The 11316-nt window shown below is 42.5% G+C and overlaps 1 protein-coding gene across 3 annotated transcripts in view; it reads right to left on the reverse strand.

Annotated features, from left to right (window-relative positions):
* Kdm3 (Lysine demethylase 3) overlaps positions 1–9629 on the reverse strand; it is a 275903-nt gene extending 266274 nt beyond the window's left edge. For all 3 annotated transcript variants that reach the window (XM_071703885.1, XM_071703884.1, XM_071703883.1), the window contains exon 1: positions 9382–9629. In XM_071703885.1, coding sequence (XP_071559986.1) covers positions 9382–9537 — 156 coding nt within the window. In that variant the 5' untranslated portion in view covers positions 9538–9629. The remainder of the gene's footprint in view (positions 1–9381) is intronic.
* Between the last annotated feature and the right edge of the window lie 1687 nt (positions 9630–11316).

Genomic DNA, 11316 nt, shown 5'->3' on the forward strand with positions numbered 1-11316 from the left:
GCGCAATCTGTCAAATGAGATATTATCGCGTAAATAGCCTAGAAAATATTCTATCCTTCGTGTTTATTGTCCGACAATTAGATATTTTATCATGCATGGCCATTTAAGTTTTACGACGAAAATTTTCTGATTTAACTCTAATAATACGCATATGTTTGTTTATTATTAGATTATCATAAGAGAGCTCAAAATTTTCTCGTTTTGGTATCAAAGTACCTTCACCCGGTCGTGTTCAACGGCCAATTCGACAACGGTACGGATCCAGACAGTGCGCGTAGGTGTATAGGTGACGCATATACAGGTGTGCAATCCGTCTGCGCCGACTACGACACGCGAGGGAACGAATGCATATAACTGTATGCGCGGGGTACTTAGGATTATGCAAGCGAGTCCGCTTTCTACGTGGGCTTAGAATCTGGGTCGGGCACGAAGTCATTGTTTACAACGAGCCACCGGCGCGGATAGATAGGTTCGTGCTCACGAACGGATGAGGATTGCGTCTTTTAAATATTTCGCGCAAAGACAAATGCATGATTCTTCAAGTGCGGCACCGAGATCGTCACTGTCATCCCGAGAATGTGCGTGTCAAGAGAATTGGAGTAAATTATACGAATTACATTCAGAAATTAAATATACATCACTTTTCCTCGTTATTCAGAGTGAACTCATCGAGTCTTCGAAAGGATGATAATTAATTAATTAAATGCGTACAGCATGACGCATTTGTTCCCGCGTGGGCAAACTGTCGTTCGAGCTCGTGCTTTCATGAACCGAAACCAGCAAAACATCGCGTTGTACGCGGCAGCATATAGGGTTAAAGCACGGTTGTCACGTGATTTTCTGTTAATGACTAATCGCGATAATATCGGTTGTATGTGTGTAAATGTGTTGAAGCATCTCAGACTTATAGTCTTCGCGTGATTCTGAATTAATTTACGTTGCTCGATTTAATAAACAAGTATGTATTTTGTTAGATAATTCTATAATATAAATAACATTTTTTTAAATTTTATAAACCGAAGTTACCGCCGATTGTATGCTAGTGCAATCGAACCTAGCAACAACATCATGTAAATGCTTTTGCGAAATGAAAAATACACGTTTTTTTTCACGGCGAAATGTCGTTTTCTCGGAATGATCAAGTAGGGAGCCCGCTAAAGTGCTATTTCGAATGCATCGAGTAAAGAAAGTGGCACAAGGCAGCGTGGGCGAGTCGTTGCGTAATAATATTGACGGACAAATAGGCGAGCGAAATATTTCTACTGCCGGAGAGACAGTCGCCTACGAAAGTAGAGAGAGAAAGAGAGAAAAGAAAGAAAATATAAACTCTCCCGTTTCCTTTTCTCTTAGTAGTTTATTTGTCATTAATCGTGGCTTTACTTATCTCTTTGATAAAGTGTTCTTTAGATAGATTTATATATTACATTATATAATAAATTCTACTTTAGTCTCTTCCTCTTTTCTCAATTCAAATTAAACTTTTTACCTCGATAGCATTTAAATCTTTGTTATCATGTCAAAAATAATGTATTATTTCCCTAAATTATCACACATCTTTTCTCAGATTGTTGATTTGTATCCTTAATAATAACAATAACTACGATGTGTTATTTTTATAGCGTTTTATTTTTCGAAAAGACTTTGCTCTTCAAACGTGAAATACGTATTTAGCTCTCTGTTCCATTCTGTGTATATCAGTAATAACGCAAATTCTGTAGGGCGTGCATCGAACCGCGTCTTCTGGTATCGCGGCCGTTGCTCTCGTATTTTAATATTAGAATGCGACCGATAGGGTCCTCGCGATAGAATCCTCAATACAATAACGCGACCTGACACCAAGCAGCAGCTCGGCATAGCAAATAATTATAATTTGTTGAGAGAAACTGACATATCGTCACACGTGCGACATTTCGAGGAATCATTTAAAGTTTCATATATAGTTATCACGTTTGTGGACGTGAATATCAGCACAAAAACAACTCACGCAACAGCTCCACGTCTCGAGAATTGAAGCTATGCGCGCAAAATGTGCCATTTATCATATCAATATATATATATAATGATTTTATTGCACTTTAATGTAGAATAATATTTAATTAAAACGAAAATAAATTGTAACTCCCTTTATTACTTAACGATAATCGTCTTCCATCATGGATCTGACATTCCATCTATTTATTCAATTGGTAAAAAAAAATTGCGCAATTATTTTTAAGCTTTTAATTAATACAATTAAGTGAAAACTCTCGATCAAATCGGTTTTTAATAAAATTATACTTTACGTCAATTATATGCCAATTATATGAACGTCATTTATCTTAATTATACGTATATAAATTGACGTATTACATACAATATTGTCTGATATGAGCCACTTGATTTCTAGCTAAAATCTAGAGTAAGTCTGCTTTCTATGCGTCAGTCACTGATTTCTCCATCTCTAGATTATTTTATTTTACAATACTTAGACATAAACAATTTTTACTTAATATTATACATGTATGGAATTTTATTATATAGATTATTGATACTGGATTTAATTACAAAATGAAATGTGAAGCACATTTTATCAAAAAATCATACAAATAAAATAAGAAAAGAGAGAAAGACGATCGATATTTACCAACAATAAATAAATGCTTTGTAGTATTATCGTGCTAAATAAGTTCTTTTGTTTCTAGAATTTTATAAAAAATATTAATGGAATCTATGAATTATACTACAACGTGAAACGAGAGTTAGACAACATTTATATCCTCTTAATACGAATCTTTTTATAAAAATATCAACAATTCTCCGTGATTTGTAGCAATCTGATAGTGACACGATTTGACCTAGTCCTGCCAATTGATCATGCACGCAGACGTCGTTCAATCTCGGCGATTTTGACGTCGGCGCGTTTCGACGTAGATCGCGAGACGCTGCCAGTGATTAGGCGAGAAATGAAGACACCGATCATTTGTCAGAAGGCGCGCACAGACGCACAGACCGCGTATATTAAGCACCTGTGGTCCGCGGAAAACTCATCGACTGTGTCTAATTGTATGACGCGGTAGACGGACAAATTGCAGGATTACAAAATAACGCCTGGTAATGCGAACGTGTATGGTGCAAATGATTTGCCGCGTTGCACAGCAACGCAACGCATCTGTTGTCCCTTTGTTGTTTGAAGCTTTAAGGCGAATACGCGGCGCACAAAGAACCGTCATGTTTCACGATTACGTGAAATCATTCGCGACCGATCGCACCGATGCGTTTCGAGCCGCGATCTAATTCAACGCGAATAATAATCATCGTATGCAGCGAAGTGCAAGGAGAAACCCGGATGCTCGCGGAAGCGATTTCGCAGTAACGCACGTAAGGTACCTTCGGGCAGAGACCGTCATTTCGCGACAGCGCAATATCGATTTCGCCAATTTGCAAAAAGACGAGCCAACAACCATCGATCCTCCAACGTTACCGAAAAGAGCAAGGTGCCTCTTCCCGTTTATTCCTGCCGTCTATTTCTGTCTGCCAATTTATACTCAAAGTAGTATGACTTACGTAACGAGTGAGAAACATGGCGGTGTATTTTTAGTTTCTCTCTATTTCAGAAACGCAATACTTTATTTTTCTAGCCTAGTTATTTTACAAATTTATGGAATTCTATGTATCTTGTACTAATTTTAAATTACAAAAGCGTATTTCAACGAGACATTTTGCAAGGAATTTCAAAATAGAGAAATAAATAACAAAAAAAAGTAGTAAAATAATCGCATCCACGTTTTATCGTGACAGCATCTACATGAATTTCGAAATGAACTATTACAATCTGCATATCAAGATCATTATCGAACAAAGGAATATCTTATTAATCTGACAGCGATCTGATAAGCTCTACTAGTTGCACGTCTGATGTCCACGCCAGTAATGCACAGAATCCCAAAAGCTTTAATTGGATGCCGCGACTGCTAAACATAGATTGTCAAAAGAAAGAAAAAAATACATAGCTAAACTTAGCCAGACTGCCTATCGGTGGCGAGCGTTATTTTCATAATTCGGGAATTTTAATTAACGTCTCTGAGAGATTGTTTTTATAAAATCATGTTCCACGAGAGATATCCTCAAAAGTGTTCGCTTACATAATTGAATTTTCTGCGCATATTTGAAATACACAGATGTTTATCCTATCCGTCATTAAAGTTATATCATCGGCGACAAATACAAACAGTAAAAAATCTAACACTTCTGAGAAAATGCTAAATGTCAGGTTGTCGCAAAGTCAGAACTACGAAATTATATGAACGAAACGTGCGTTATTAAGAAAAATTAAATTAAATTAATTAGATTAATCTTGCGTAAAAAGCTAAAAGATGTTGCTATACAAAGAATACTTTTTATTTTTCACACAGCTTAAAATAACTTGTTCGCTTTAAATTAATTTCAATTGCCGAAGAATCAATCTTTAACGTCCATGACTCTTTTTACCAAAAATACAAGAGAATATCTTTCTCAAGATAAATAACACATATATTTATCGAAATTACAAATTCGATCTTCTAGAGAAGAGAATGTAATTTTTTCTGACAGAAATATAGTCACAAGGACTTGATCCGTTCTTGCTGTTATTGTAAACTCGCAATCTGTTCATAACTCAGGTCTTCGTATGAGGAAAGTAAAGAAATGCAAACGTCAGGCTATTAAAACGATACGACGTTTGTTACGGACGTCATGACCATGACTTTCTTTCCGATAAGATAAGATAAGACACAACGCGCACTAATAAAAAAAAATAACTTTTCGTAACGTAAAAAAGTCTTCGTACAGCACTTACGCAGTGATACGCGTAATCAGGCTTACGCGATGCATACGAGCGACGCGGATTCGTTGTTTATATTGGAGGCGAGATCTATCCGAAAATCAGAAAGAAATCTCGTTTGCATCTCGTTGGGATTCGCAACGATTCAAGACCAGGGTAACTACCGCATTCGAAAATAAACCTCCTGGAAATTCGCCGGGACCTGTTTCGCACATGCGAGAGTGCTTATCGTCGCTCGCGAATTTGCGGACACCCCCGTCAGGTTTGACCCGGAATTTCGCCCGCAATTTTCGACAGCAACAAAACATCGCCCCGCTATACAAATTATGCGAAAGTGTTGGGTACGCGGCCGCGGCGGTGCCGTGGTGGCCGGTACGCGGTTTCGCGAACCGCAAATTTCAGGGTTTGTAGCACGATCGCGGGTCCTCGATAATTCGGGGGTACCATCTCTCCGATCCTTGCAACAGTCCCCCCCCCCTTTCACTCGTGATCCCTAGCTGACCGATTCGCCCTACCCAAAATTTTTTTACTGGCCAATGCACCTTCCAACCACACTGCGTCACCGCATTACCTCGCAGTCTCCCTCGAGGCGCTTCGTATATTTCGTGCACCGAGTATAACGGTGCTTCTTCGGGGACGCGGCAGGTGCGCCGCGAAAGCGGCATTGAAACAATGGGAGGAATTATGTATGAAAAATCTTGCTATAACGCATATCCTCGAATCGAGGAAACCAGTTATCCTGAAATAGACATCTTTCCAAAGGTTACTCACACACACGCACACAAGATAATAGTGTAAATTTCGAAAAATAATTAAAAGAAAATTACAGAACATACGTTTCTGATACTTGGATAAAAATCACAGTTAATTACAATATTTCACTACAAACGTTATTTACAGTTTCTGCAAAGTTACTCAAAGAATATCTTGCGTTTCTTAATGCATATGTGTAAGAAAAGAAATCTCATATAAATATTTTGAAGCGCGTAAATTCTCTTAAAATACGATTTTTAATCAAATCGATGATTAGAATAAATAATAATTTTTACGTGGTTGTGTATAAATATATAATATGTCTCGTATTTCATTGTCATCTCGGACTGCGATTTATAGTGTACGAGCTATGCATCATTTCACATCTAAAGTTAGCGTAGAGAAATTTCAAGGTGACGAGCACGCGAGTCTCATACCCGAGCACGCCCTTATCGATAAAACATCTATTTTCTCCGCGTTCGATATTTCAACGACTTGTCAATACTTCAAGGTGCTTCTCTTTATCGTCGACACTATCGATATGCGTGATAAGAAAGAAGAGAGAAAGATAAAAAAAGAAACAATAATTTTATCTTTCTTTCTCTATCTTGTGTTTCTTCTCTGTAGAGAAAAAACTATTTCGCTTATTTCGAATATCTCGCGCGTCCCCAGGATTATTATTCGCCAGGATTTAAAGCGATAGCCCGATAACTTTCACCTCCGGCAAAGAGCCAAGAGCTCTCTTATTAGCCAAGTTCATCGACACGTTTTCTGCGAGCCGAGGAGCACAAGAGCACTTTTTGAGACTGGAAAACCGGAAAACGTAGCCGCCTGAGAGACCCGGCGGCCGCGGCGGCGATGACCCCGGAATACCTGATGACGTTTGTAGTCGTTGACCCTTTAGAGCGTCAAATACTAAACAGATGTCAACTGAATTCACTCCGGGAGGCGCCCGGATGCTCCTTGACGACGCGATAAATTCGCAGACGCCGCGAGGGCCATTAACGATAGTTGAAACCGGGCGAACTGTTAATGAGTGCCGCGAATAAATACTGGTATTATTAACTCCGAGTGTCGGAGATCGATTGACCGCATCGCGACTGACAGTCAGTGTTAGACTGGATGCATTATGTAATTTAAGAAGAATGCTTAAACCGTGAGATAATAGGGAATTAATAAATGTTAGTTTGCAAGTGGAATGTTATTTAATATATTAGTCAAGATTTATCACTATTAAATTTTGCGAAATTGCTTTTGAAATATAAAACATTTTAATAATACTAATAAAGTGGTATTGTCACGAGGAGGTGATTTTTCATGAAATATCATTTTGTTTATTAACGACGAAAATGCTGTTATTAACTTTATTCCTGATTTTCGAAAAAATTATTAATGCAAAATACAAAACATGAATATGAGCTTGTTATTAAATATATCGCTAATGGAGATTATCAAATTTATATTGTACGTAACACATAATTCAAACTAAGACTTGTTCAGAAGTGATATTTTGGCAGAATACAGAGAAATTTAGGTCTTATATCCCTATATTAATACAATATTTTATAATATATTAATGAAAAGAAATTATATAATAATTTTATATATATACAATTAATATATTTCCATATAAACGCATAACATAAAACATATTGTTATATTTCTCATAATAATTATCAATATTCTCAAAGTGTAATATAACGTTTCCCCACCAAAACATCATATCTGAAACTCGCAGCGTTCTTCTGCGAAAACCTCTCAATAATTATGGCGTTAATTAAGATAATAATACGTAGGTGAGCTAATATTCTTATCGTCATCGAGATGACTGTTTCATTGGCCAATAAATGATACCCGAGGACAACTGCTTCTTTTATTACATAAGAGATAAGTATTGCTTCGTCGAATTAATTTCGCGCGCGCGTGTATGTCCGAGTGCACCGAAATTCGACTCATTGCGTAACGAAACCGTGACGATGATTTTTCGAAGATGCAATTTACTCGGCTTGAAAACGAGACTTTGACGTCGCGAAACGAATGCAAAAATCGACCACCGCGAGACCAAGATTTTCCGAGATTTTACACCCGACCGACATAATAATCGCGGTCTTTGGCCACGTGATATAATTGGCAAATATCACCGGCCAAGCAACGCGAAACATGTACACTGATTGTCGCGTGTATGTGTGTGCAAACAGCGTTGATACGTGAGTTGGCAATGTCCTCGAAAACTGAAATAGTTATGACTTGACTTGAAAGAAAGGGAAAGACCCCCCCTTGACAAGATAAACTTAGACACACAATTATATCAAGCCTCGATGATAATCACAAATTCTTCGAATATATATCGTTTTGTTTAACGTCAAAATGTGATAGGATATTCAAAGACACGACGCGATCTGTGCGTTACAACGCTTCAACGATTTTTATGACAAAAAAGCGATCTAATTTTTAAAATGGCACTGACTTAGGATTTACGATTGAACCATTGGCAGAGATGTTACGATTCAGTAGTAAAACCAACCTCGGATGTGACATAATCGTAATCATAAGTTTTCAGTATTCATAAAGTAGTAACATAAAAATGCAATGCAAGCAACAATCTTCGTTTCCCTCCCAAATCAAGCGTAACTGCGATTCATGTGTGTTTGATGTACGTCAAAATAGATACGTATGATAATACGCAATTGTATGAATAACATGCAATTGCATGATTAATATAAATTCTGTTAATAATAGAAATATTAATAGGAACTAGTAACGTGTCAAGCTTATCGTGCTTATAAAATATTCGAACAAATATACGTTCACCGTTCAAAATACATACGACCTTCGACGAATCCTTAGAAAATAAAGAGATCTGTGTAATCTCTGCATTAAAAAGATACGTATGTAAATTCCAAAGAACCGTCACATCGCCCTGCTTTATTCAATTTATCCGTCTCGTGCCGAGACATAACAAAAATTTTCTATATTGATCGCAAATATTTATAAAAGAGTCACAGGTTTCTCAGAAACATGCATCTGCACTACGATCGATCGTTACTCCACTCCAATCTTTCCACGAAACTCGAAATGACTTGACTAATGATTTTGCGTATATTCGTGATTAATGATTAACATTTTGCGTATCGAATAACATTCGCAACTACGAATTGCTCGCAACGAGGATTTTGTTTCAAATAATGCAGCATATATATGTTGTTACATCGTTTCGGAAAGCGCAACTCGTAATCCGGCATTACAAAAACATTTCGCAATTGTAATTATCACTCTGACTGAACTGTGCAAACGGAACGTAATTGTAAATATCGCACACAAGTGGCTCGATAACCATAAAATATTGAAAGTGTGGCACAATCGCGTGATGTCTAATAATAGAATTTTCCGATTTTTATCCCTCGCGACATCATGTCGCCGTCGAGGTGACTACCGAAACAGGCCGCGTTTTTTGAATAATAGAGCTACTTCGAATTCACATACTACTGGTTCCAAAAATACGCCTGTTTCGGTAGATCGTCGAGTTGGCGATCGTCGAGAGCTGGCGAGCGTGTACACGTAAATATACACGTACGTACACGCACACCCTCGGAATATTCGCACGAAGGGTCGCAGCTCGCAGCACACCGCGATGTAAACACAAACGGAGCGGCGCGGCGCGGCGCGGCGCGACGCCAGGTCGCGATGACCAACAATCGACCCGCGTACAAACTACGCGGCAACGACACACCTGAAACGAGAGCGCGGGCTCGCCTCCGCTTTCTAGGAACGTAAACCGCGCGCGGACGAAAAAAAAAAAAAACGTTACAAGTTTAGGCACAATAACTCACCTGGAGATCATGACAGCCGTTATCCCTGTGACTGGCGGCACGTATCACCCCCGCACGCCAACCCCACTCACTAATCTTATTCACCTTCAGCTTGGTGAAACCACTCACCGAGAGAAACCTCTTTCCCACGATCTCCTCGCGAAACTTGTACGCCATATTACGTTCGGTAAACCGCGGCGTGCCGAATCCGCGACTTCGGATCGCCACAGCCGGGTCCGCCAGTCACCCTTTCCCTCGCGCGTCCCCCCCGCGCCCCCGCCCCCTCCCGCCCACCCGCGAACGGGCGCCCCCAGTCTCCCTCCCCCACCGTTCCCGCTCCTCTTCCGTCTTCTCTCACTCTCTTTCTCTCTTTCTTTCGCTCGCTCACTCGGCTCACTTCACTCTCCCGTCCCCGTCCCCGGCCCCCTGACGCCGACCTGGTTTTTCCTTCTATCCTCCGAGGAGCGTGCCTCGCCCCCGAAAAGAAAAGAAACACAACAACGGGCGCACGCACCGCACCGAGCACACCGCGCGGGGGAACCCTGTCACAAACGATCACTATTCCTCGACGGCACAAAGCACCACACCGCGGCCGATCTCTTCCCGCCCAAGATCACGAAGGGCCATGAGGCGACGGCCGGTCACTCGTGTGTTATCCTTCTTCCCTTCCCCGGTCCCCTCGCTGCCGCCACTCACTCTCTCTCTCTCTCTCTCTCTTTCCTCACGCTCCGCACAGCCACTCCTTGCTCCTGTTTCTCGCAATTCTCGCACGTCTGGACTGTCTGGCTGGAGACGCGCGCGCGAAACACTTATTTGCGCGAAAACAGCCGCGAAACTCACTCGCGTTCAACTTCAAACGGTCTTCTTCCTCTTTCCTTCTGCCTGTCCGGCGTGATCGCCGTTCGCGCCTAACTTCACGGTGCTTTCCCCCTGCTCTCCCGGCGCGCGCGCGTCCCTACGATAGGAATTCGCGCGTTTCTTGGGCGCTTTTATTTTCGTCTCGGCAGACGCGATATCCCGAGATTCCCGAGTCGATCGACGCGACGGAGAGAAAGAAGAGAATCGCTCCGCGCGTCTTCTCCGTCTTCACCGTCACCGCGAGCACTGTTTTGACGTTCGCGCGCGCGAGACCAAGGATCGACCGCGGGCACCACTTTCGGACTTCCGGGGGGTGGGGGGGGGGGGGAAGGGGGCCGCGCGCACCCGGATTTCGTGTTTAAAACGTTTCTTCGGGGCACTACGCGGCAGCGGACGGTAACGGCAGCGGTGGCAACACCACCAGCGCGGCAACCAAGTACTCCGAACGGTACCAGTGTGAACGTGAGAGTGACACACACATGACCGGTCAGTGATATCGCGTAGCGCGCACTGCGGGCGGACGGCAGGGAGGCACGGCTCCTTCCCGCGGCCCGTACGCCCCTCCCCCCTCGCGCTCGCGCGCGCTCCCTCCCACCCGTCTGGCTAACCTCCTCCCGGCCCTCCCGCCAGTCCCGTCGCACCGCGCCGTGGCGCGATCCGCTCCCACCTCGTCGTGAGCCGAGCGAGCGAGCGCGCCGCGCGCTCTCTCCGTTCTCCCTCCTTCTCTCACCTTTTCCCCTTTCTTCCCTTCTTCTCTTCCCGCTCGTCCCGGAGGCCGGAGTACCGCGTCGCGTCGCGTCGCACTTCACTTCGCTGCTATCCTGTGCTATCCCTCGCACAAGAGCGTCGTTGGAGAAGGAGCAGGGGGGGGGGGGGAGTGCTTAGGCCGTAGTACCGACCGCGAGGCGCGTGGGGTCGCGCGCGCGGGTGGCGCGAGAGGGAAGACACGTTTTCATGAGCGATGAGAGAAGGGCGCCGCTCCGAGGAGAACCGCTGCCTCTACTCCGGACTCCGGACTCTCGTCGTGCGCGCGCGACACGCACACGGCGTACTCGTGTCACGCGTATATCCACGTTCCGCGATGTACACACGCATCGA

The sequence above is a fragment of the Temnothorax nylanderi genome, unplaced genomic scaffold (genome assembly GCF_030848795.1).
Source record: "Temnothorax nylanderi isolate EJ_2023f unplaced genomic scaffold, tnyl_v1.0 TNYL_tig0037_pilon, whole genome shotgun sequence".
NCBI classification, from domain to species: Eukaryota; Metazoa; Arthropoda; class Insecta; order Hymenoptera; family Formicidae; genus Temnothorax; species Temnothorax nylanderi.